At 45.7% G+C, this 26803-nt stretch overlaps 7 protein-coding genes across 7 annotated transcripts; 5 read left to right on the forward strand and 2 right to left on the reverse strand.

Annotated features, from left to right (window-relative positions):
* Positions 1-472: 472 nt before the first annotated feature.
* PENARI_c019G03096 (uncharacterized protein) lies at positions 473-1696 on the forward strand (the record flags this gene model as incomplete). Its single annotated transcript, XM_022634742.1, has 1 exon — positions 473-1696. One exon carries the CDS (start codon positions 473-475, stop codon positions 1694-1696), a length of 1224 nt encoding a protein of 407 aa, XP_022485282.1.
* Positions 1697-3401: 1705 nt separating this feature from the next.
* On the forward strand, positions 3402-4256 carry PENARI_c019G04219 (uncharacterized protein; the record flags this gene model as incomplete). The annotated part of the gene is made up of 3 exons (XM_022634763.1): positions 3402-3683; positions 4120-4152; positions 4203-4256. 3 exons carry the CDS (start codon positions 3402-3404, stop codon positions 4254-4256), a joined length of 369 nt encoding a protein of 122 aa, XP_022485277.1.
* Positions 4257-12095: 7839 nt separating this feature from the next.
* On the forward strand, positions 12096-12805 carry PENARI_c019G09597 (uncharacterized protein; the record flags this gene model as incomplete). The annotated part of the gene is made up of 2 exons (XM_022634858.1): positions 12096-12168; positions 12402-12805. The coding sequence occupies 2 exons, from the start codon at positions 12096-12098 to the stop codon at positions 12803-12805; spliced, it is 477 nt and encodes a 158-aa protein (XP_022485407.1).
* Positions 12806-14346: 1541 nt separating this feature from the next.
* PENARI_c019G03642 (uncharacterized protein) lies at positions 14347-14927 on the forward strand (the record flags this gene model as incomplete). Its single annotated transcript, XM_022634753.1, has 2 exons — positions 14347-14639; positions 14735-14927. The coding sequence occupies 2 exons, from the start codon at positions 14347-14349 to the stop codon at positions 14925-14927; spliced, it is 486 nt and encodes a 161-aa protein (XP_022485291.1).
* Positions 14928-18067: 3140 nt separating this feature from the next.
* On the reverse strand, positions 18068-18568 carry PENARI_c019G05827 (SH3 domain-containing protein; the record flags this gene model as incomplete). Its single annotated transcript, XM_022634791.1, has 3 exons — positions 18068-18087; positions 18141-18217; positions 18279-18568. 3 exons carry the CDS (start codon positions 18566-18568, stop codon positions 18068-18070), a joined length of 387 nt encoding a protein of 128 aa, XP_022485332.1.
* A 4930-nt stretch (positions 18569-23498) lies between these two features.
* On the forward strand, positions 23499-23868 carry PENARI_c019G11375 (uncharacterized protein; the record flags this gene model as incomplete). The annotated part of the gene is made up of 2 exons (XM_022634894.1): positions 23499-23525; positions 23593-23868. The coding sequence occupies 2 exons, from the start codon at positions 23499-23501 to the stop codon at positions 23866-23868; spliced, it is 303 nt and encodes a 100-aa protein (XP_022485397.1).
* A 1328-nt stretch (positions 23869-25196) lies between these two features.
* Positions 25197-26654, reverse strand: PENARI_c019G02846 (uncharacterized protein; the record flags this gene model as incomplete). The annotated part of the gene is made up of 4 exons (XM_022634736.1): positions 25197-25362; positions 25412-25779; positions 25847-26365; positions 26424-26654. 4 exons carry the CDS (start codon positions 26652-26654, stop codon positions 25197-25199), a joined length of 1284 nt encoding a protein of 427 aa, XP_022485313.1.
* Between the last annotated feature and the right edge of the window lie 149 nt (positions 26655-26803).

Consider the following 26803-nt stretch of genomic DNA (forward strand, 5'->3'; position numbering starts at 1 on the left):
CGACCACTAAAGCTGACGTGTCGCGGTTTTACATGGTTTAATCGGTGCTACTATCTCAAAATCTCTGGGCTGCTCAATAAGTGATAAAAGCTAATCCGTAAATGCTTGCGGTCGTGATGCTCCAGACAGTTCACCGGAAGATAACGACACATCAAATTATAATGGCAGCGATATATCCTGAAATACAATTAGGCTATCATCGGAAGTCGCCGATCTTTAGAGCCTCGCGATCAGCTTCGGGAAACCGAGAAGCAGACGAAGATCATGTACGGCCGTATGGGTGGGTGCATCGGGATAATCTAACTTTCTTTATCAGACTGCGCACCGCCAAGACAAATAATGATAATCGGGCGGTACCGATGATAAGCGCCAGGCAGTCAATCTACACAACAAAGAAGGCACTGTCATTGAAGGCAACCAGCACTATAAATGCTCGTGAACCCCCGGATTGAACATCCAGGATTTCTCAGCCATGCAATCACACATTCCAAATGCCTTCCGCGCCATTGTGGGCGCGGTTACCCTTGCACTCCTCACTGCAGCAAACCCGGTGGCACTCGAAAGTGGCTCATGCCCGCGTGCGACAACTGTCATCGCCACGACCACGATCGCTGCTACGGCTTCTCCAACCGCAGCTTCGTCTCTGGTGACTGCAACCCCAGGTACTCCAGTATCCCCAAAAATTCTTCTCATCGCGAATGAGTTCGAGTTGGATTATCTCGAGGAGTACAATTTTACCACCCAATACACCGGGGACTTGTTTGAACAGGTCTTCGCCTGCACCGCCGACGGCACGATCTGCAAACTTGCCTGCGGTCAAGAGCTAGTCTCCGCATCTCAGATCACCTCCCTTCTGTTGATTTCTGGGGTCGATCTCACCAAAACCTACGTCATTATCTCTGGTACTGGGGGGGTAAATCCCAAATACGGTACTGCTGGAGGAGCTGCTATCAGTACGTTTGGAATCCAATGGGAATGGGGCGACATGTTTCTCGGATCCGATCTGCCGGCCAATTTCTCGGGACAATACTTCTCTTCATATGCGCAAGACGCGCCCTACAAATACCCTTCCACCGTTGGAACAGAGGTGTACAAGCTTAATGAGGCTCTTGTCGATCGATTCTACAGTATCGGCAGCACGGTCACATATGAAGATGTCCCCGAAGCTTCACAAGAGCTCAGGGCCACCTATATTCATGATGCAGCAAAACAGGCTCCCTTCCTAGCAAGATGTGACACTGTTTCTGCACAGGCGTATTGGCATGGAGATGTGGCGGGGGAGAATGTTGAATACTACGCCAATGTCATTACAACCGGGAAAGCCCGCCCTTGTAACACCAATCAGGATGATACGGGAAGGCTTGTAGCTTTGTTTTTGGGCGCGGTCCATGAGAAGATCGACTTTAGCAGAGTTGCAATTATCAAGGCTTTCAGCAATTTTGATCGGCCTCCCCCACAGTTGACGGCTTATCAATCTCGCTTTTCTGTCGGAGAAGGTGCAACTGAGCCTGGCCTCAGAAACTCATGGAAAACAATTGTGGCAGTTGTGAATGATGTGTTGGAGAACTGGGAGACGATCTTCGAGGCCGGTATCAAGCCGAACACATATATGGGCGATCTAAAGGAGAGATTGGGTGGATCCTCGGACTTTGGAACAACAGCCGGGGCTGCTCCTGGGTCGGTGCAAGGTGCCTAGGTATCGTATGCTCATGAACTTGACCAGCAATCCTACCCCTATCAGGTCGGTGAAATGCATTTCATGTTCTATTTAGGATTACTGCTTAACTATAGAAGAGAAATGTGGCATGGTGTGCAATTTAGTTAGTTGTATGGACTCATGTTTCCATCTTCGTGGTACCTACACAGAGCATGCATGCTACTCATATCTCATGAATTTCGGTTTTCAGTTACGAGCTTTCCTTTCTTGTAATGATGCAGATATGTACCCTCTGATACCCTATCTTTATTGATGACCCTACAGGAGAGTTGTGTGGTGTATTGCTGACTGGTATCGACCTATCTGGTCTATTAGACACGATTACGGGTAAGCATATCCGCCTCGTTACAGTATTCGGTGCAGGTTAGCGGTGGGGTCCACCACGGCCTACATCAACCGGCTCTAGGCTCCTTGGTCATTTTCTTATATTTTAGTGGACTATCGAAAGTCAAGAGGTATACGACGGCCTTCCGGACGATTAGAGACTTAAGGTTAGTCCTAACGGATAGACCCCTAACGAAATTAGACTTTAGTGGCTTCAAAAGCTCTTTATTCCGTCTACTTCTTTGCGTACGAAGGGGAAGTATAGACTTTTAATACTCGATGGCCATAGAAGTTATTTAACCCCGAAATTCGACGAAATTTGCGAGAAAAACGATATTATCGCAATTTGTATGCCTCCTTACTCGTCTCACCTTTTATAGCCTCTTAATATCGGCTATTTTGCGGTGTTAAAGCGTGGTTACGCTCGGCTATCGAATCGAAAACGCGTGCTAGAATCAACTATATTGATAAGCTAGACTTCCTTAATGTAAAGAAAAGGGGTCTAGTATTTGCAGGATAGAGCCTGTCAACTAGGTAAGACGAAGATGCCTGGGAAACAAGTAGTATATTGGAGGAATACAGAGACTGATTCTTGGAGAACCTCTAGGTTCTCCTGGAGTGCACTATTTAACATAGGGGATCAGCGTTACGGTGAGGAAACGCTGACGTGTCGACACCTATATAATGTTGATCCTCTGGCAGTGCGAGAGATCTGTGTATGCTTCCTAAGGACTCCGTTACAATTATCCCCCCGTCCAGTACGGGTGTCCGCACCCGTGGTGAAGTCTGCAGAGCGTAGCCTATTAAAAACCTAGTGGGAAAAGGTAGCTAGTTCTTACAAGGGAAATAGTAATTGCGTAAAGACGGTAAGGCGATAGGGAAACGATAGTGTAAGGAAGGATAGTTATAGGTAGGATGATTAGGGCCTAAGGCAGGAATTTGATAGGGCTAGAAAACCTCATGATTTCCCAGTTAGGGTGCTGGGGGTTTTGTTAGCATAGGTGGTGTGCTTTATTATAGTAAACAAAGCGTCTTTTGACATAGTGAAACTACGTGAAACAAAGCATATTTGTTGCTATTTTTGTTTGTTTAGGTTGCAGGGCTTTGTTGTGATTTCACCCCCATAGGTATAAATCCTCTGTTATTTACCTTTTAGTTTTCCTTTTCCCTCATTATTTTCCACAATAGCGACACGTTCTCACGTCGCTATCGTTTCTCTAGGGTTTCTCTAGATTCTAGCTATCATATCTTTAGGTAGGTGTGATGACCATCCCTATATCTGAGTCTAACGACACATTACTAATCCGCTATTATTTTGCCGTCGTTTTAGTAGCGATCCAACTACTACACGCTAATCATTATGCCTCCCCGCGGAATAGGTCGTGGTCGTGGCCGTGGTCGTGGTCGCGGTCGTGGCAAGGCCCCGGTAGCGCCAGCTCCTCCTAGTCGTTCGCCCACTCCATCTAAGGTTGAGAGTGTGATTTCTAGCTCGGACGATAAGCAGGAGGAAACCTCTAGTGCACCTAAATTCTCGCTAGCAGCACGCTCGGTGATCACTAGTTCCGAGACTCCTACTCCCAGCACTCCCACTCCTAGTGGACCCACTTCTCTTGCTAGTCTCCGCCGTGCCCTTACCGGTGGAGTTAGGAAGAAGAACCGCCCCCTTCGCCCTATTGCCTATCTCTAATATATAGCGTGGTGCATACACTATTTCCGGACCTTCTTAGAGAACTAGGACACTAGTGGACCACTAGTGATCCCCTACTAGGACGACGGCTTATCGTCGAAGAGATACCGTTAGTGCGCTAGTCGCAACAAGAATTGCGAGCCTATAAGTGTTCCTAATAAGCATAGTGTTATAATAGCGGCTAACCAGCGTTTCCCTATAGGTAAACGAGGGTATCCTCGGTGATGCGATACGTCTCTAGTGCATTCTTAACTAGGCCAAGTCTTTCTAGGACAATAAGGACGATAACGAGGTTTTCGATTTAGACAGTGCTATTTTTAGTAATCTAATTTAGGCTATTTAGGCCTTGCTTACCGGTTTTAACGTTCTCTTAGATAGACACCGTAAGTAGTTCGGTATTGCTTTAGATAAGAAGCTAGCGAAGGTACGGTGTTCTATTATTATTTCTCTAGCGTTTTACTAACTATTCGGTAGGATATCGCTAAGTCCTACGAAGCAGTTATCCACAACTATCGTGGATTGCTCTAGCCAATCCCTATCACTATTAGTATATCGTCGCTTCGCCGTCTCGTCGCTAAAGCTTCGACTTACCCCGGTGCACGTCTTTTAGATAATAGTTACCATGCTTAGGCTTTTGCTATACGAACTTTTCGTTCCGCTACTATTAAGATTGTGGCTAGCTAGGAGAAGTACTATAACCTCTCTAATCCCTAGTATAACTAGCTTAAGGTAGATATAGTCAAGGATTTCCCCGTTAAGGACTATCTCGTCTAGTTATTGGGTTGCTAGTATTTCGTTAGCTTATAGGAGGTTCTTTTGACATTTCAAGGATAATTTTTATGCTTTCTTAGTTTTCTATAGAGATAGCGGGTAGCTAGGGTGAGCTAGTCATCTCGCTATATTTTCGCTAGTGTTTTATGGTCGGATCGATATTTTCTAGGGTGATCTCAATCAATTCGACCTTTTCTTTTGCTTCTAGAACTTTGCGATAATACCTCTAGCATTCCCTATATCCGAGAGTAGTACCTATTAATTGTACTCGGAGGGCTATCCTTTCTATTTAACTAAGTAGTGTAGTTTATCCTAAAACTTCTTTTCACCCCGGACCTCCTTAACCTCCCACTTATTATCGTCTTCTAGCTCTAGTATAGGTAGGGTTTCACTATCGTTTCGCTAATACTATTCTTAGAGTAAAGAGATAGGGAAGACATTATATAGACGAGAGTATTGCTTAGGTAATACTAGCCGGTACGCCTACTTTCTAACTTTATCAAGGATCCGGAAAGGTCTAATAAAGTTAGGGGCAAGTTTTCTTAATAGGTTCTTTATTCGGAGATTGCGGGTTAACAGTGTAACTAATTGTCCCCTTCGGAACTATATAGGTTTATAGCGTTTATTATAGTGTTTCGCCTACGATTCGCTTACTTTTCGCTATACTTCTTAAAGCCTTTCTCATAGCTTTTATAACTTTTCTAGTCGTGCTATAGTTGCTAGGACTTCCTCCCTAAAAGCGCCGTCCTCAGCGCGCAATTAGAAGTTTGGATTATAACCGTAAAGTGCTTTAAAAGGTATAAACCCTATAGTTAAGTTTATAGCATTATTAGTGGCAAATTAGGCTGTCGGGAGGAGAGCTAGCCAATTGGTCTATTCCGTATTAATAAAGCATCGAAGGTAGCTCTTAAGTACTTAGATTATCCTTTCTATTTAACCGTCGGTTTGCGGGTAAAACGCTATCGAAAATCTTAATTTAATATAGCTTTAGTAGCAGAGTTTAGACTAGAATTTACTAGTAAAGACTAATCCTTAGTCTAAAACTATGCTATTTAGCGGGCTAAATCAGAGTTCGATTTCTTAATAAAATAATTCAGCTAGTTATATAGTATCAATTGTGGATAAAACAGGTAGGAAGACGGCGTATTTTAAGAATCTATCCACGATAACTAAGATCGCGTCGACAGTGTTGTCCTTAAAAATTGTCTATGGCAAGTGGGTGATAAAGTCTATTGCTAGATCACTAAAGGGTCGCTAGGGAATCGGTAGCGACTATAGCTCGCTATAAGATCGATACCTTAGCGTGGCTACCCCTTAGCATACTACGCATTCTTTAACGTATTAGGCGACGTCCTTTTATAAGTTAACCTAATGGAATTTACGTTTTAGTAACTTAGTGGTGCGAGTTCGACTGAAATATCCTATAAGGGGATCATCGTGATAGGTTTTTAGCAGTTTCTAACGTAGGCTATTTCTCGTAGGGATATATAACCTATCTTGGTATCTAAGGAGGCCTTTATAGTCGACTAGCTATCCCTAGTTCCCGCGCTTTTTTAGCTTAACGTCGGTAATACGACGGCGGGTCTCTAGGTCTTCGCCCTATTCTTGCCCAATCTAGGACTTTAAATCAGCTATAGAGTTCAATTCCTAAACTAACTAACCCGTGGTCCCACGCTTAGCTTGTGAGACTCCGACGTTTCCACGCCTTACCTCTAAGACTCCGACGATTCGACGCCTTACCTCTAGGTCTTCGCCCTATATTCGCCTAATTAGGGCTTTCAATTCTATCGTAGCGTCTAACCCGTAGACTTGCTTAACCACGTAGGCGCGATCTACCTCCCGTCGGGTGACTACGCTATCATCCCGCACGGTTTGTCCTATCATAGTGCCCTATAGGGCCGAGACCAAGTAGTAGGGACTAACGACTTTTTCACAGGACGCACAATAGCGGTACGCTAGATAGCGTAGAGGTACTCGACGGTATAGAGAAGCTCGACGGCGATTCTCTCCCTTAATAAACGCTCGACGGCGTATAAGCACTCGACGGTGCAGAGATACTCGGCGGCTATCTCTTTTTCTATTAAGCTCCGGCGTCCTAGACTCTTCTTTTTCATTTTTAATAGCGACTTACTATAGACGCACCTCCGGATCGCTAGCGAAACGCTCTTAGATCGGGGTCGTAAGCTTAGCTATAGGCGCGACCTAGCTAGCATTCGGCTTTCTTAATAAGCTATCCGCGGGATTGTTCTTCCCGGCGCGATACTTTATAGTGAACTCGAACGGAGTCAAAAATATAAGCTATCTTGCCTATCTACCGTTTAGCTTAGGCTACTTCATAAATATCTAGAGATTAGCATAATCTAATAGCACCTTAACGGGATACTTACTACCCTCTAGGTAGTGTCTCTATTGTTTAAACGAGTAAACGATAGCGAAAAGCTCTTAATCTAGTGTCGTATAACGGAGCTCCGCGCCAATAAATTTCTTTAACTAGTACGCCACAGGGTGCCATATCCCACTAGCGTCTAGCTACGATAGGATTCTAGCTATCCTAAGGTTTAATATATTAGGTTCGATACGGATCCGTTTTTGTGGATCAAAATACTAGAGTACTAGGGCGTCTTAGAATATATTGAGAAGCCGGTAAAACGCTTACGTTTCTTCGTCGGAGAGTAAGATATTACTAGGCTTCTTACTATTCTTGCTTCCTCAAAGTAGGGAGGTTAGAGGTAATACAATTAGGCTATACCCTTAGATAAACCGTCGATAAAAGTTGCAGAATCCTAGGAACACTTAGATCTCATAGTAGCTTTTTAGGATTTCCTATAAAGCGATAGCATCGACGCGTTATTTATCCATTAATATACTATCCCTAGATACCACAAATCCTAGGAATTTAACCTAGTCTTAGTAGAAGGTGCATTTTGTAGGTTTCGCGTATAGCTATACCTATCATAACCTCTATAGCACTTAGTAGATATACTTTGTGTGGGTCTCGCGGTCCGGCGAGAAGATTAGGATATTATCGAGATACGCCATATAAACGACGTCGAGAAGCCCCCTTAACGCCGTGTAAATATAATTCTAAAAAGTGGCTAGTGCATTCGTGAGACCAAACAGCATAACTATATACTCAAAATAGCTATAGCGAGTACGAAAGGCTATTTTCCACTCTTCTCCTTCACGGATCCTAATCTAGTAGTACGCGTCTTATATATCAATTTTGCTAAAGAACTACGCGCTAGCGAGTCAATCTAGGATCTCTAAAATAAGAGGAAGAGGATATCAGTTCTTAACTAAGACCTTATTTAGTCCCCGATAGTCTATATAGAGACGTAGACTACCATCCTTCTTTAGAACAAATAGGATAGGGGCCCCTACTAGACTTTTCGAGGGTCGGATCCGACCATTATCAAGGTTTTTATCTAGGTAGGACCGAAGCTCTCGAAGCTCTATCTAAGAAAGAGGGTAAATCGGGCTATACGGCGGCGTTTCACCGTCTTTTAGCTCGATAGTATAATCTATTGCTTTCTAAGGTGGTAGAGTCTTAGCATTCTCGGGAGCGAATACGTCGCGGTATACTAGTAATTCGCTAGATAGCCTATCACGTGAAGCGGGGTCCTCTTAGTCATCTCTAGGAAGCCACACTTCCTTAAGAAGCTTCACCACTACATACACGTACGCGTGGTTCCGGCATTCTTTCACAAATTGGTGTAGGGTGGCTATCGAGTATGACGGCGCGACGTACCACCACTAGCGTTTATATAGCGAAAAGTCGACGTATTTATCACGCATTATTATTATAGAGAGGAGAACTAGGCTTCCTTCGAGGCGAGGGTCTCGATCGATAGCTAGGCAACGCCTTTCGAAAGTGCGAGTAGTCCCTCGTGAGTCCGTTACCGTGATAGGGACTATCCACACTCCATAAGTAGGTGTTGACCGTCGATTAATAGCTAAAATAATAACGCCGGTGAGTGGTGCACGACGGAGTCCGTATTACTAAGCAAATTGATAACTAACGATATCAACCTCGGCTCCGCTATTGAGGTCCGTATACGTTTCGATGTCGCCCTAGACGGTAATTAGGATATATAGACGGCTTATAGTCCTAATCTTATCTTAAGGGGTCGGTGTTCCGGCTTCTACACCGACCCTCTAGCTTTTCCCGAGTGTGCTAGTGTTAATTAGACCTTAGTCGAATTTTAGGGGCACTTATCCCTCTAGTGGTCTATTAACCCGTAGATAAAATAGCTATATAGTTTAGGTAGAGTTATATTATCGTTTCGCTAGCGATTATACGGCTTTACGCCGAATTCACGCCAGTTTAAATATAGTTTAGTATTTAGGTTTCGATCACCACCTCGTCTTTAGAAGCTTCCACGGTTCTATCCTCAGCCCCGACTAGAGTTAGAGCGTAGCCCGTTAAAGCTAGTCCGTTTTCGATATCCCTATTAGTTAGGGGAGTGATATCTTTTATTTATTAAGCGGGGCGGGTAGTTCTTTATTCCCGACTCTATTTAAATAAGGTTCTAATAGTGTATCGCTATCGATACTATCTCGTCCCGATTTTTAGGCAAATAAAGCATAGTATTCTAGATACGCGATCGGAGGCGGAGCTATAATTTAGTGAAGAAGTTAAGCGCCTATTAGTCCTCCGACGGTGCTTCGAAATACCTCTCGAGCGAGATAAGATAAGAGTTAAAGTCACTTAGACTTTGGTTCGGGCCTTAACGGGCCTCTTGCAAGGAGGTAGCAATATCGGCTTATAGTGTGGCCGAATTGTGTAGTAGCGTAAGTGTCTATTTCTCGAATAGTTCCTATATCGTTTTGTAAGCGGTTCGCTAGGGTTCCGCTTTCTCTTCGATATAGTGTCACTATCTCTCGCGGTAGTTAGAGCTTATACGGTTAGTAGCACTAAAGATCTTTCTTTTATCCGATCTATACTTACGGGGTACACCTAAGAATATATCCTAGAGGTCATTAAGCTAGGTTTGGCGTTACTATATATTGTAGTGTACTTTGAAGATCGGAACCTCGACTTTGATTTCTCTAGGAGCTCGTCCTCGTTTAGATAACGTAGAGGAAGAACGTCGATAGCGATCTAACGTCGATTTCTTAGTTATTTAGCTGATCGCTTCCTCGAGTTCCTTCTTTCGGGTAAGCAACGTATAAAGGGTCTTAAGGCGTTCGACCTTAGTGAGGTGCTCGCTAAACTAGGGAGTCCGGCCCTAAGGATTGTTTTCCGGGCTGCTACTTCCATCGTAGATAGTGGCGGGAGGAATAATAGACTCGGTGTTAGTTCGATATAGGTTCGCTAGTGATCCACAAGCCACCGACGATCGGGTAATCATTGTTGCTTTAGGAGGCATCTTCAATCTTAGGTAGTTAAAGAAGAAGAATCAGAATTGTAAAGAAAAGGGGTCTAGTATTTGTAGGATAGAGCCTATCAACTAGGTAAGACAAAGATGCCTAGGAAATAAGTAGTATATTGGAGGAATATAGAGACTGATTCTTAGAGAACCTCTAGGTTCTCCTAGAGTGCACTATTTAACATGGGGGATCAGCGTTACGGTGAGGAAACGCTGACGTGTCGACACCTATATGATGTTGATCCTCTGGCAGTGCGAGAGATCTATGCATGCTTCCTGAGGACTCCGTTACACTTAAAGCCTACCCGTCCGCGCGAATTAAGGCGTTTAAATCGGAGACTATTAAGAATAGCTTTACCGCCGCCGGTTTAGTGCCTTATAGTCCTAATCGAGTGATCTCAAAGCTTAATATTCGCCTTCGAACCCCGACACCCCCCCGGAGCTAGGGAAGCGAGTGGGATCTAAAAACGCCTTTAAACTACGTATAATTACAAAAGTAAGCTTCCTCAATTAAAGCTTTGCTAAAAGCGCGTTCAAAAAGCCTACCGAGCCCGCTTAACTTCGCGATAAATCAGGTTTTAAAGGCCTATCAAATCATAATACAATCGGCAGCTATTCTCTAGAAAGAAGTAGGCGAATTACGCGCTACAAACGAGACGAAGAAGCGAAAAAGGAGTCGGTCTAAAAAGCAAATAGCTTCCGAAGAAGGCCTCTCAGTTTTAGAGGCCTCTACCTTAGTAGCGTAGCCAGAGCAAGCGGTTTTAGCACAAACCCCCCGTGAGGCAGAATCGGCTCCGGCACCTTTACAGCCACGTAAGAGAGCCTTACCAAAGTGCAGTATATATAGAATTCAGGGTCATAAATTGACTACATATCCTAATAGAACTAGTTTTTAGCTTATTGAATTTAATGGCGTTTTGGTTGAGAAAAATGCATTTAAAATAAATAGATATAGGTAGGGTGGCGGCTCGCTTGGGGTGGCGGCTCGCTTGTGAATTACGTTAAGGTTTAACCGCTAATAAATCGCTTACTAATAGACCTACCAGTTTATAAATAGTATATTTGAAATTAGCTGACTTTTCTCTATCGAATAAGCCCCTTATTAAACTCGTAGTATATAAGTCTAGCTAGTTAAGGTGCCTAACGTACTGGCTGCACCCTACTATTCACGTGGCCGCCGTGCACCTAGCCGCCGAGAGTAATACGGGGTGTAAGATACGAATACGGGGTAATCTATTTAGTAAGGGCTGACATAGATAAGGGTAGGTATCTGATTACGGTAATAAATCCCGTCGGTCGCAACGCATGTAAACCTTTCACCTATTTTTGATCATCCACCACACCACCATTATTAGTCTAATCGTTGTCAAACTTTCACAATTCCTAGGTATTATAGTTAAATAGACCGTGTCTAATTTATAGACCGATTAGAGCAATACGTAGCCCATGGTCGTAGAGTCTACGCCGGACCTTTAGTCCTACAACCACCCCCTTCACCAATATTTAATCATCTACCACACCACTATTATTAGTCCGATCATGCTAAGACTTTCACAATGCCTAGATTTAATAGTTAAATAGATCCTGTCCAATTTATAGACTAATCGGAGCAATACGCAGCCCGTGGTCATAGAGTAAACGTTGGACCTTTGGTACTGCAACCCCCCAAAAAGGTACAAAATTCCGTACCCCAAGAAAACATCTCCGATTTTCAATCGCCATTTTCCCGATAACTAGTGGGCTACGCATGCTCCGAAGTGAATCGGAGTTATTTTAGTTAGTCTATTATAACTAGCCAAAATTTAAGAGCAATTAGATGTTATTTCAACCCTGAACCCTTGCGAGGAAATTTACCTGAACCCTTGCGGGACCCACGTTTTATGTACCATTATCTCCCATAGTTAAGGGACCGCCAAGACCTGAACTCTAGTAGAGTTCACCACCCCCCGTGGGATAGGGTCGATGTGCATTGAGCGATGTCAAGTGATAGTCTTACGCATTTATTGGTCGCTGTTGGTACGCAAAGTACATTAGCATGAACGACTCTCAGTCTGGCGCGAAATGATTGGAAATTAAATTTTCAATTATACCGAAACTGGGGATTGGGCGCGTATGATATCACATAACTTTGTCCAGCGAGCTAATCCCCAATTTACCAGTTTCTTCGGACGGCTTTTTATGTAGAAAGGGCCAGTCTTGTCAATTTATCGCTCGGTCCATCGGGACAATGCGGTTCCACTGGCGTGAACAGCATATCTGGGTCGCCTCGACTAACCGTGGTGGCCGGAGGAAGCAGCCAGGTCAGTCGGCCGCTGAGCAGCAAGTTCAGTAATTTACGCAAGTGGTACAGTGTCAACACACAATTACCCAGGGGCCCGGGTCCCATTACATTCGTGTCCGTACGGTCGGAGCATAGGCAGTTCCCGAGCCCGAACCCATTGCCCCGACCGTACCCAGTGATCGGCTATTAGATCAGATCGAACAAGCATATCGGGAAAGCCAAGAACAGCCCCAGCCAATCGACGCTGGCCAGCGGGACGAGGCCATCCATGGCTTCGACGGACCCAGTGGGCCGTGTATCTTCAGGGGATCAATCCGCAAGACATTATTAACAATGTCCAAACACCTGACGCCGAGTCGCTCAAGGCCACTGAGCAGGCTGCATGCGTCATCTGGGACTCGACGGCTACGGTGGCTCGAATTAGCCGGTTAAGTTGTACTTCGAACCGGAGCGGTCCGTACGGAGCGGGATTGGCTACCGCATCAGCCGCTGCAAGCTTATATGGACGTCAAAAACATCGAGAGACATACGCTCCCGTGGCAGCAGATCCTGATGTTTTCATTCGGACGCAGGCCCCGCACGAATTGGCCAGTCTACGATATCGGTTTTCGCAACGCCAGCGGGCGGCTTGGAACTCGCTGTGGCGACTCGGCTAGCCCGGATTTAGTTCATCGCCCAGCCGCGATAGGGCCAGTTCCGACAGTGTCAGTTCGGACGGCAGCGTGTGTTCTGACGAGAGTAATCAGCCGCGAAGAACCAGGGAGTCGAGAGCGAGTCGGGTCCGTAACGGATCCCCGTTCCAGCCAGACCCCATTGATGCCGCGTGTCCCGACTTTTGCATTGAGATTTGGAACCACCGAACCAAGGTCGAAGACTACGAGAGCGCGCTGATTTGCGCCATAGCCGTGCTCGGACGGGGTGAGGCTGGCTGGCGTACTGCGGAGAGCTACCCACCCCTTTTATCCAAGATCATTAAGATCGCCCGGTTTATGGTGGCCCATAAGGCTTTAAAGCTTGGCAGAGGGTATGTTATATCAGCTGACCGAACATCAAATGGCTGGCGAATTGCGACCAGGGGTAAATGACTTCATCATCATGAACTATTTCATTTCTCTCTGGGCGTGGCTTTGCATGAAAAGCAAATGGAACATCTTCAATTCGAACCATCACTGCTATGAAATTGCCCTCAGTAGGTCGATTGGCTCACCGGCTTGCCGGCTTAAACCCGCTCTAGTGCTATAGTCCGGAACCTAACGGTAGCAGATGTCTCGTAGCATGTGTATAATGGTTGTGTTGAGTTATGTGACCCAGTATTTATATAGGTACAGGTCTAACCCTAATGATGAATAGTGCGTATTAGGTGACACGAAAATACCATCAGGATCCAACAGGATGGTGTCCCTATCAATGCCCCCAGATCGTGTGAATGGACCGCATGTACACAGATTAGTGTCTTCGCCTGAGGCCGCACACCATGTCAGTCACTCGATCGACACCGCCTCTATCTGGCTTTCCAGAATTTTCTTGGAATCTTCATTTTTTTTATTTTTTTTTCCTCTTTTGAACATTTTTCATTAAAAGATATGACAAGATCATCCCATGGAAAACACATCCACCACCCAAAGCTATCCACAAAAATATGTTTTTGCCTAAACCCCACCTCAGATCGACGAACCAGACCCCAAACTCCAAGAAATGCTGTGCATGATCCTTCTTCGCTGTTTACATCTTACTGGCCATGGCAATGTACCTTTCTTGAAAAGCATCAACGTTGATGATGTCATTAATCCGAGCGCTAGCCCCACCCGCTCTGCCAGCTGACGCAGACTCCGGTGCTGCCGGCGCTTATAAAATCCAAGAACGACAATGCATCGCAAGGTGAGAGTCGCAAGATAAAATATACACTGTACAGTTCAAATGTCTGATTTCGATTTAGCGAATAAGGTCCAGCATCTGATTATACAACCCGCAGACCTGCGACTGAATCCACCAGAGAGCTATCTCTACGTTCAAGATGGGCTGATTATTTCCTGCGGCTTTCTCTACGTTCTGTGTTATTTATTCTGCACATTCCGCGCATATAAAGACCAGCGAGTCCCTGGATCGAGCTATGGCAGTGTCCAGTATCTGTAATGCCCACCCCCATATTTTAATCGCATCGTATAACACCTACTAACAACCCACCAGATGCCTAACAATGGCCTACGAATTCTTCTACGCCTTCACCACCACATCCACAACCGTAGAGCGAGTAGGCTTTCTCGCCTGGTTCATCCACGACTTTGGCTACGTCGCAGTCATCCTTAAGCACGTCCATCGCGCAGAGCACCGACCCCGACTCATCCGGAACATGCTCATCGGTCTCCTCCTGGGTATAGCCGGCTTGAAATGGTTAACTACCCTCTACCCAGATGATCGCGAACAAGTCACAGCGTACTGGACGGGTATTCTGCTTCAACTTCCCATCGGCTGGGTCTGTTTGCATTCGTTGTATGCGGAGGAGGGGACGAGGGGGCATTCGTTGGAGATGTGGTGGGTTTCACTTTCGTTTTACCACAGCATCAAAGTATAGCTAATAGATGCAGGATAACTCGATATTTAGGCTGCTATCTAGCCTACGGGGTGTTTATCTGGCGATACTTGAATGTGCCCCAGAATTGGGAATATGTTGCCTCGCCATGGAGTATTGCCATTATGGTCTTGACTTTGCTTCCGGAGACGATATATCCGTTTTGCTATGTTTGGGTGTATAAAGTGCAGAAGGTCAAGGGTGAATAGATGAATTTTCGCATTTATATATGACATAACTAGAATCGAGTGGAATACTAAGGCAGCAATACGCACGATTAGACAGCGGCAAATCCGCAAACGCGGATGCCGTTTCCCATCCGCATCCGCAAGATATCCTTGGATGTCTCATTACTATCCACACGAGCATAAATCTCGCTAGTTTACCTCAAGATAGACTCTCATGTGACCCTATCCCACGGGGTGCCTGCAGTCTGGCAGACTGCAGGCTAGGGTTTTCCCTTGACTATGGCAGGAAAAGTGGGTCGTACGCCTGACTGCAAGTGAAATTCGTTGCGTGACTACCAAAGTCTAGAGGCCTCTGATCGGTCTAAAATTTTGGCAAGTTATAATAGAGTATCTCAAATATCTCCTATTTTCATTGGAGCATGCGTAGCCTACTAGTTCTCGAGAAATAGGCGATTGAAAATCGGAGATGTTTTCATGGGGTACGGGAAAATAGGCCTGTTAGGTGTTACGCACGACTAACGGGTCGTCGCTATGTTAGAAGATTCCTAGGTTATATTTGCCTAAATGCTTCCTTGCTTCCAACGTCAACGATCTGTCTCTTAACCGTACCGTCGCGGCTAAGTCTTTTCGAGGGTATCGAGGAGCGATGCTAGGTAGAACGCCGAACTAGCCTATACCGGAGTACGGGTCTATTCGTAGTGTTGTCAAGTTATACTTAAGTTGTACGAGTCACCAAAGGTTCTAAATAGTAGGCATAAGTAATAATAGATAATTTGAACACGAAGGACTAAACTAAGTACATAAATGAGCGTCCTTATATATCCTAAGCCCTCCTATAGTTGAGTAGTAGAAAGTAGAATAGCAGATTTGGCTTAGCAAATTCTACTTATCGACTATCGATATGTCTACAGTAGATCCCACAGAGAAAGACGCCTACACGATCTGGGATGCAATGGCTTCCGTGCCACGTATTAGCTAGTTGATTGTACGAAAACAACTCACACTATTCGCACCGAGGCTGTCCGAACTGAGCGTGAGCGATTGCTACATCAGCCACTGTAGGCTTACATGGATGCTGATAGCATTGAGAGGTATACAGTCCCGTGGCAGCAAATTTTGATGCTTTTCACCTGTGCCAAGGCTACGCATGGATGGGCCAGCATGAATTACCGGTTCTTAAAAGCCAGCTTGTTGCATGGCATAAGCTCTGGATGATGATGTACCCCGAGTCTAATTTAAGCAGTGACTTAGAGGGTCTACCGACGCTTACTCACGAATCGTAAGTAAATTGAGAACCAAACAGAAGCATATCGCAAAATCAATCTTAACTTGCACCATTTGATTTAGGTTCTCTCGCTTTTTGCGTTGACTTTTTCAATTATGGCATCAACGTCAAGAGGACTACGAAGCACGCTATTTTGTACTACAGCGGTGCTCGGTCGGGGTGAGACGGATTCGGCGTATAACGGACAGCTACCCACTAGAGTTATCAAAAATGACTAACAAGGCTCGATTTATGGTGGCTTACAAAGCTTTAGAGCTTGATCCTACGGCGGAGCACATGATCCAGTGGCAAACGAATCAACAAATGACAGACCAATGACATATGGAGAGTCTGCTCGATTCGCCACGTCGGTAATGATTAATGACTTTTATAGTTCTCTACAGCTATCATGGATTGAAGATAGCACTTTCGTGTTCCCATTTGCCTACAGTATGCGGGCGCAGTCCTCTAATGCTCGTGACTCTAATACGGAAATCAGTGTGGTTAGCGACGGCCACTCCCTGGTCGCCGCTGTTCTCGGTCACCCAGCCAGTCCTAGCCGAGTGTAGAGGATCAATAAGAAATTGCACATGGCACGAAGAATGAAAAGATGCTGACACATATTCGCACTATCTAAGCACCTGCGGGCATTCATTTAGCCATTAACTGGTCCGGCAATGCAGCGGCACTGAATCGGCTAATCCTACGTATTAGAAGCTAATTTGGTGAGAGATAACGCATGAACCGGAGAATCGAAAAGAAATTGTGTTAGTCAAAAGCGATAAAAAGTTTGACGATACGGCATTACTTCTATTTATTTTTATGTATATAGATAAATTACTACCAATTTCATAGATTTTGTGGTAGAATAGGAATCATAAATATAACTATGACCAATACAATGTTAAATAACGGTATTTTATCAACATAAGTCATCTATTTTATCCATCCTAATAAGGTAAAGCGCGGGAAATTTATGCATCGGAGGGTCGCTAAGGGTCGCTTGAGGGTGACCCTCAAGCGACTCGCACGACCCGCGGTCCGGGTGAGAGTCGCTGAGGTTGGACCCTAACCCTCTGCGGGTCGGGTCGCGGGTCCAAGAGTTAGACCCGCGGGGCGGATCACAGCCAGGTCTACTACCAACTACCATTAAATAGTCATAGGACTCCTATAGGAATTCCCATAAGAGTCTAGTCCCACCGACCCACTCCTATACGACCAAAATTTAGTCCCATGGGAGTCCCAAGGGAAATGTCAAGGTCTAATTCTAACTCTACCCTTTTCCTCGACGACCACTTTGTCAAATAATATGACATTATACAGTTTATGCATAATGCGGGTAATAGGATGATGCTGGACATGACGTGTGATGATTGTATCAATCCGCTGGTCCGTTTCGGAGTCATCAATACTATGTATGTGTTAGCCTTTGAGGATGTGATAGCAACCTTAGTCCGAAATTGAGTTACCTGCTGGTAGACTCATCCATGATCAGAACTCGCCCCGGGTGACATAAAGCTCGCGGCAGACAGAAAAGAATCTGCCATTTGACTCCGGCCGACGGCTTCTAGATCATCGCTTCTCTACCGTTTTGTTGTTCCCGCTTAGGCTTATTTTCTCAGATGCAAGCGACTGAAAGGCAAACCCAAATAATCTGGTTCGCTTCTTGCCGATATGGCGCTATCCTCTATGTTGGGTAATGCAGGTAATACGAGCTTCTCAATTCCGATGGGCTGACGTAAACTCGATTTGAAAAGCTATCTACGGAGCTCTGAGTTGCTTCTCGCAAAATCCAACTTTCAAATAGGACCTCCTCTTGACACTCGAACAGTACATGGTTCCTCTCGAAAGACAAATGTATGTATATGAGTTCAGGAGACCAGATCGGAGTGGAATATCAGCATTTGCCGAGGGCAGCTATGAATACTTCGTCAGCGTATAACTTTCTCAAGAAGTGAGAGCACACATACCAGCACTACACGCGCTGCTAGTGTAATAGCCGTTGACATAGCAGACACCGCCGCTATAATTGACGCGGTCCCATGTGCTATTTGTTGGTATTTAGCAAACGGGGCAGTGGTGAACTATTTATGTTCAGGTAAACTTACCAGTTGCCCTCGTAGCAATCACCAGATTTGTAGCAATTGAAAGTATAGGTGGTGCCAGGGAAGACATATGCAACGACAGGGTAGCTAGTGCCAGGTCCGCTGCGGCAATTCACCTTATCCGAGCTGGAATTGACAATTTTGCAGCCAATAGAGGAGCGCTTGCTCACTTCATCAAGACTGCGAGGCACCTGTTCAGCAGGAACAGGCTCAGCGGGCTGCGCTTCAGCTGTAGGTACAGCAAGGGCTACCAGAGGCAGGAAAGCTGCAGCAAGAGTGACCTGGAACTTCATTGTGAAGCAATTAGGCTAAAAAGTTAATCCCAAAGATGGAAAGTATCGAAGAAAATATATCTTAAATGTCGTGATGATGGAATATCCAAACGGGAGGGAAATATGGTCATATTTATGTTCGGAGAAATAAAATAGCAGCATGTAACAGCGGCACCTGGAGAGGCAAACCTCGTAAAGGAAATATGAATAGAGTTTAGGGGATGCTCGACTTTTGCAGGGATAAGTTGTGTAGTCGAGAATTGGCAGCGGAAATGTTACCTGAGTAGGCAACGTTGATCTCGTATAGACTGAAGACAAGGATATTCGCGGGATGATAACGTGTTAGGCCTAAAGTACCTCGTATAGAAGTAAAGCGCGGGGAGATATAACTCCGTACATATGTATATGGGTGAAGCGTACCGTACCTAGTGAATGGGGTCGATTTGAAACCAGGGCACAGCGCGTAAACTTGGCTAAACTCAATTAGGTGTTTATCTGAGTATCGTTCAACCGACGACATACTGTTTCTGTGGGTGGGCAATAGGTGGCCATAGATTTTTTTCGAGGATTGAACGAGCACGATGGTGCCCAATATAGTGGCCTCTTCGGAGGCGCAGATTGTTTGTTCGATTAGATTATCAGAAAGGTTCACACTCTACTGTTGAGCTTCGATTCTCGGAATTTGCTCCGTCCAATAATCAGATTTTTCCAATTCATTATTTAGTGCGCATGCCTAGACTTCATAAACACCAGGCCAAGTAACCCCTTTGGTGGAGTTGGGTCAGGCGGAAGCCCGGGGTAAGAGTTTAGTAGACGCTAATGCGCATCGTATTCCGGACGAATTGTTAGCCACAGAGTTACATCTTTGCGGGAAAATAGCTTTACAGTTACATTGAGGTCTGATTCTAGTCATGGATCTGGCGCAACAGGCCGCTCGAGACTTGGAAGAAATTCAGATGCCTTGGCGACATGCCTTGGCCGGTTGTATCTAGTCGCGAGGAATGCAGAGCGATCGCCAATTAGCTGCCCACTAACGAGTATATCAGTCGCAGTACTTTTTTTTCGCGTGATGTAGGAACAGGAATATTGGCAGGAGCAGGTAGACAGCTTCTTGCTAAGGTGGGCAAACATATCCGCCTTGAATGGATGCCCCTTGCGGGTGCTGACTCTTGGCAGCGGGTAGAGTGAGGAGAGAACCAGTGGACGGAAAAGACGCTTGATCGAAGCACCAACAAAACGCTAGAACACTGGTCAGGCGTGCGCAAAGCAACGGCCTCAGTTCCGATGCAAGACCGATATCATTCCAATCGTCTGATTTATGCTCTATATACTCAGGGGACCAATCATAGCGCTAATTGTAGAAACTAAGCCAACCTGAATTGGAGAGCTCTCACAATCTGCGGTTCCCGACATAGAGGATAGCGTCATATGGCAGGAAGTAATAAGGGATGTTTTGGGTTTGTCCGTTCATTTGGTTGCTTCTGAGAAATATACTTCTCGGCTTGTGCTAAGCGGGGGCAAATTCTGATTCCCCCGAGACGCTAAACCATCGACGGCCAGTGTAAACAATAAAATTGGCCCTTCTAGGATTGTTGAGTATCGCGTCGCCTGCTGAAAATTTTAGATTATAAAGAATGAATTCGCGAAACTGCATCGCGTTCATGCCATCGCTTGGTGAGCCGACCGGAGGAGTTCCGGGCATCAGTGTTGGTTGAGGCGAGCTGTGGGAGTTGATCAGTGCAGAGGGTGGCCTGCACGACAGGTTATCTGATGATACACTATCACACGGACAAAGGCTCGCCGACACTGTGGGGGACTCTATGGATGCTGACATCTGGGACATTGATCTTTTCGACAACACAGCCGAAACAGTCACTGATCTGCAGGGCAAGGGCAAGAGAGTAATATGATACTGCTTGAACCCGCGGATGACGTTGGACGTTGTGGAAGAAATTTTGATTTTGTGCACAGGATGGTTTTTTTTGGGAACCATGAAAAGTTGTGATATGCTTTTCATACTGGAATAAGGAGCAACGCTTTGAATATTATTACATTCAATATCTTGTCAGAGTAGTTGATCTAGTGGCAAAGCTGGACTTGCCGCTACCCCAGCCCAGAGGCGCTGACTGAAACGTGTTGAGGGATTTCGAGCGTCTTACCGAGGGTTGTGCATCGTATGGAGTCTAACCGCCAGATCAAACGCTTACAGATCTCAGATTGAATGTGCAAAGCATGCTACTTTTACCAATGCGAGATTCAGGTGCAGTAGTAGTATTATTAGTATATTTCATATTACCCAGACCCCTCGTAAAGTTTGAACGTTGGATTTAGGTGATAATCATATTCAGTCTATGGGAAAAAATCCAGCTACTTATAGTCGCAGCAACTCATCTCCCTTCTGCCTAGCGGAGTGGCAGCCTAACAAGAAGCCACTCCTACAGACTTATATACATCACGTAATCTGGGATCCAACTCGCAAAGCGAGATGCAGGCTACAGCAACTCTATATATCCGTGTATGTACATTCGTGATGTCCCATTTCCTGAAAACGAACTTAGAACCTCGTCAAGGCCTATCGTGGACAAGTTGCCGCTCACGTTGTTATGCTGCCCCAATGGCGCGCGACTTTGAAATCGTTTTGATGCCTCAGCGAAGTCTAGCACGGCCTTAACCCTACTAGCTCGCGACACGGTGTCTGGTTTACCTTGTGCTGTAGTTCAGAGGAATAAAATAATATATCACATTGCGGAGTCGCTGGAGTGAATAATATTCAGCCCAATGCACCATGACACACATGCAGAATCAGCCCAAGAAGATCAGTAACGCCGTAGCTGTATAATCCCCAATTGAGCAAGATGGATACAGTTCAATTCATGCAAGCCTAACTCATGCAAAGGTAGTGAAGTAAGTGTTCGGCTTCTGCACACTACATAGGTCATGTTCATCGATGGACTTGAATTGATTGTCGATAATAATTGGAAAAAAAGGGTGGGGGCGGGGGGCCGCTAAGTTGAACCGAAGTTGAGGGGAGTCCGCCAGAGATTCTTTGGTACTGTCACCATCCCAACGATGAACGCAAGTGCAGTTTCAGAACAACAGTCACTAACACCGTATAGATCGCATAGATTGTTTGCCTTTCTTGCTGAAATTATAAGGATTTCTGAATCTTAATACGTAGAATCTCTTCAGTTGCGCCAACGAACGGGTGTTCATGTTCAACGATCCATTAAGAACTGTTTATTTGACGTCAGGTGTCGGTAACACATTGCGGGGCAGCAGCAGTGGCTGGCTGAATGATCTACGAAAAAAGAAACCTCAAACATACCATGGCAACCCACTTCTGATTTATAATTAGTTCGTTGCCGTCCCCAGAGGAAAGAAACTCGACACACGGACCGCCTGTTTTGTTTTTGGGCGGGTTATGACGAGGTGAGCGGTCCTCAAAGCCCACCTGTTGGTGAAAATCCCGTACGTATAGGTGCAGACCCAACAGTGCTCAATTCACAGTGGCACATAGCTACAGTATATTACAAACACAGCACATGCAGTATACAATTGGTAACTACAGCCACCGCACCGAGCGGCATTCCTCTGCCAACGATGTTATTATACTCACTACAGGAACAATGTCGTGATTCTAACCCCTTGCAGAATTAGTATTTGCCTAATTGACAGCTCGCACCGTCCCTAAGGCGACGACGACGGTCAACTCAGCTCTGCAGACCCATCTTTCCTTTTTCTTGAAATCCCGTGTGGATGCAATCGAGTCCACCTTGCACGGTGTGGGTATTAGATTGGCTCATGATATGCCTGCCAAGGACGCTCTTTCCCGCTGATCGCCGTGTTGAGCAAGGTTTGTCGTGGATCTCGCGCTGAGAGACATAGTGTGTGACCTGCTTACAAGAGCTCCAGAAGGGGGATGGACTCGATTTCGTGCTGCTGCAAGCGTCGCCCATGGGCAATTGGGCCAGCGGAAACTTTCTGATGAGGATGGTCCACTCGAGGAAGCATTTCCTTTCCCTGCCTCTTCACATCAATAGGCGCTTGCATCTCAAAATCGGCACCAACATAGTGAAGGCCGTAGATGATCGGCTTGATGTCATACGTCGTGACATATTGTGTGCCAAGAGGTGGCGGGCTGAGCGATCGGAAAAGAAGGTTCACAGAACAACTATCCAACACATATCCACAGCCCTGAAGGTTCGTGCAAAGGCCCCGGACTGCGCCATTGCTTTTGCGGCTTGGTTTAAGGCCGATTGAAGATTAAATGGCGTATAAAATATCAAGTTTGTACAGAGTATCTGAGTGTAAATGAACCTAATTCAGTCGAACACGGAAAAATAGGTGATAACCGAGGGCTTATGCGCACTTGCTGGACTATGATGGTTACAAGGCTCTCCAGTAAACATCACCACACAAACTGACGGATCATAGCAGGAATTGTTAAAACAAGTGTATCATAAGTCCATATTTCTCATAATGGAACTCTTGGTGCGGAGGAAATACGTATTTGTGTGACATCTGACAATACTATCAACAAAGTAAACAAGAAATTTTACTCCAGCTTGCGAATGTTTTCTTTTACTCCGTAGGCTACCTCCCTTCGAGCTGAGTGAAGCAGGGATTACCGTGAGGGGCTGGCTGAAATCTCCACAATAATCTGCACTGGCATAAGAGGCACGGTGATCGCGCATGACAGACCCATATGTGAATGTCGTTGCCTCCATCCTGTCTACATATTCCTGCATTCATGCCCAAAGCTTCCCCACGATGCCTATCTCTTTCCGCTTATGGCCCGTTCGCTCGGCAAAGAATAAGTTATAAAAGGCACTGAAAGACCTCGAGCAAATAGCACTCCTATTCAACGACGCCGTTAGGAAGAAACCGAGACTCAGTTATCAGAATTATATCTTCTTCCTTTTATCAGACTTTGAAGTAGTGATACACAATCATGGTGTACTACGCTTATGCAAAGAACGTAAGGTTTCATCTTTAGAGGGGGTTTGGTGTGCTTTTCAACTGACCAACACCAATTATACCAACAGAGCAACGACGATTGGTCATGGCGCTACGTTATTGTCGCACCGTCTTATGATATCCTCAACGAGTGGTATGAGGCGGTCAGAGCACGAGTCACCGAGAATGTTCTTTGGCGCGTCTCCGAGGATTTCTACGTGTTTGATAGGACCAAGCTGAACCTCGGAAGAAGCACTGCTCCGGGCAACGAGGCTCCGCAGTTCATGAACAAGATTATCTTTCAGCTGCAGAATGACAACGAGGGCAGAGGAATCTCGACTTTTAACAATCACTGGAGCCGCTGAGAAATCGACTCGACGTGAGTGTTTCTTGTGATTGAATACTTCGGTTCTAACAATAATCTTATAGATCTTTGTGTCCGGTAGTGTCTCTCTCTGCAATGATACAAAACTGCATTCACGCAATATGTAGAACAGACTGGTGGCAATATACCACTTCGACAGCTTGTTCGGGACAGTTTCCTCCATAGGTAGATACATTACTTTGATATACCAACTTGGTACCCTCTCTTCTTTAGAATCCGTCCTCTCTTCGTCTGCACAAAATATAAAGCTCTATGGCGAAAGAAAAGACAGGTAGAAACATTTAGGGCGGCTAAATATGGGGGTGGTTACCTAGTGCCCCATAATTCGGTCACAGGTGACTCGACGACATAACCAATGGGCCAGTATGACCTCGCGGCTGGAGAGGGCCTTTTTACAGATTATCTGAATGCCCAATTCTCAATGCTTATTACGCGCTAACATTTAGCTAGAAAGAAAACGTTCCCAGTCGACAGCTGTCTTTACGCCTTCCAAATGCAATCCGTTAAATATTCATTAGGATACTCTACCGCTCCAATTTGATCAATATTGGGCACTCTGCAGGACCTGGATTGTAGAGCTCGACACAAATCGTCGATATCGTGTCTATTTGTCATACCGGCATGCTGAAAATGGCACTTTGCGCTGTGATTCGCTGCCACCATATCCAAGCACCACTAGAGGAACCAGGGGATTCGGAGTTAATGCACTTTGCCCGTCCAGATCCGCTCTCATCCCGTTTCTCACCAAGGGCTGCGTGATGCTCTTCCCAGGCGGGGTGACGCTCGCAGACGAAACCCTCCGATCCGCTCTGTCCGGCGATACTTTTCAACCGTGGAAGACATACACTATAACTGAGGATCGAGTGCTTCCCCTCGACAGCAATGAGAAATGTGCACTGAGTGTGTAAAGGGTGATTGCCGAAAGGGAGATGGAAACGGAGAGGAGAAAGTGTTCCATGCGCTTTACTCCAGTATATGGTGCCGTCGTATTAACGAAGATGGACCAGAAGATTGGGAAAGGGTGTCTCATCCACAGACTCCCGTGTACGTTTCTGATTCTTCTCTTTATGCATCATAATGCTTTATACACGTGGTCTCTAACGAGGTGGATAATGTCAAGACCACTACCTACCTAAACCTAGAGAGACTTTGTGGTTTCACATAAAGTAATATATATATTTGGCACGGGGACCCGAAAAAGTGGAGTGGGAAGGAACTTTTGGAAGGGGATGTACTATCTCTTAGTAGTTTCTCTCTTCTTCTTAAAATCAACCAACGTCATTATTTCTGCTATTCTGTATCTCAAGGTTATTGGAACTCAAATTCTAACAGCGATTGGAAGGCACCTGCTTCAACCCCAGATGTTACACCCACCAGACGAAATTTCGGACTAGCTGTGTGAAACAGGCGGACAAAATCGCCGACAGTTCGTTCGCGAGCATCATGGGCCGCCAGCATGAACTGGTCCTCAATCCTGTGGTTTTCAGATTAGGGTCACATTGGTACCGAAGGACGGAACTTACAGGATCATATTTTCCGTTAGAGTGTTCAGTCGCTGAGCTGGTGGGTCGGGCAGAATGCCTTCGCTTATGAAGACTCTTGCCCCTGGCTTGATTGAAGGCAAAAGGGCCTTGAGAATCGAAACCAAATCCTCGTCATTCCAATCGTGGAGAATATGCCGCAAAATGTATCCATCTGCACTGACTGGCTGAGGTTCGAAGAAATTATGGCTCTGAAAAGAAATTCGCGATGCAACTCCTGGCTCAGCAGAAAGCAACACGAGCTTTCTTCCCATGTCTAATGCGTCGACATTGTTGCCCTGGACGATAAACTCAGCCTCGGAAGCTAATGGTGCAATTGCTAAGACTGTATGCCCAGATGATCTACCTATCTATAACCAAGTCAATATTTGAACGCCCGTAAATAGAGATAAAGCCCCGAGGCGAAAGCCAACCCACATCGACAATCGTCTTGGGCCCGAGACTGACCCAGTCCCAAGCTGCTCGAAGACGATCCATGGACCACAAAGGTGTATTGACGCGACCAATGAGATATTCGTGACACTTCGTGTTCAAGTCTTTCGAATGCGCAAAATATTCGAACAGGTTTTCCTCCGTGTTGTATGCGAGATTGAATGCGCTCTCCGGAACCTTGTCAGTACTTTTATCTTCTTTCACGACCATCACTGATGGAATAGACATCAAAATCTTCTGCAGGAATTGGACACCAAAGTGCACAACATTACGAAGGTGACCATTGTTATGTAGTTCTGCCGATGCCGACGAGTGCGCAATCTGATCTAGGGCAATCTCCCGAAACAGTCCATTTGCGACACCATAGCGGATACCCCGAGCGAGAACATCTTCAGGTAGACTGGCGGCGGCGGAAAGATCTGACATAGAGATTGAAGAGTCCAACGGGACTAGTTGTGGGATTTGAAAACGTGTCAAGAGGTCCAAGTTGGCATAATCCCCTGCCTATTGCCTGTGTTTAGCCGATCTTCTTGTGCATCACTCATGCTTACTCCTAACTTACCGACCATGCTGGACTAAGAACATGATCCGTTGGGCCCATAGCCAAGTAAATGAGATCTTTCGCAGCCCGGATGAGCTCATTCCGAGTCTTCAAAGGCGCTATCGTTGACAGATCCGAACCACCGGGACTTTCGATACTTGGGCCAACCCCGTGTTCTTTAGTAAGTTCGGCCAGTTCTTTGGCCTTCGCATAGACCGTTGAGGCCAGGGATTCTAATGTTGAAGACGACATATTTAATACTTTCGAAGGAACAGACAATTCTCTCTTGTCACGGCCCAGGCTTGTGACTTTATGAGGGGAAAGAGAAAAGGAAAAGTTTAGCAGGAAGATATTATCACGGTGGATCTAGTTTATCCCCCGATGTCCGTCTCTTCGGAAGC

This window comes from Penicillium arizonense (genome assembly GCF_001773325.1).
Source record: "Penicillium arizonense strain CBS 141311 chromosome Unknown PENARI_contig019, whole genome shotgun sequence".
Lineage (NCBI taxonomy): Eukaryota > Fungi > Ascomycota > Eurotiomycetes > Eurotiales > Aspergillaceae > Penicillium > Penicillium arizonense.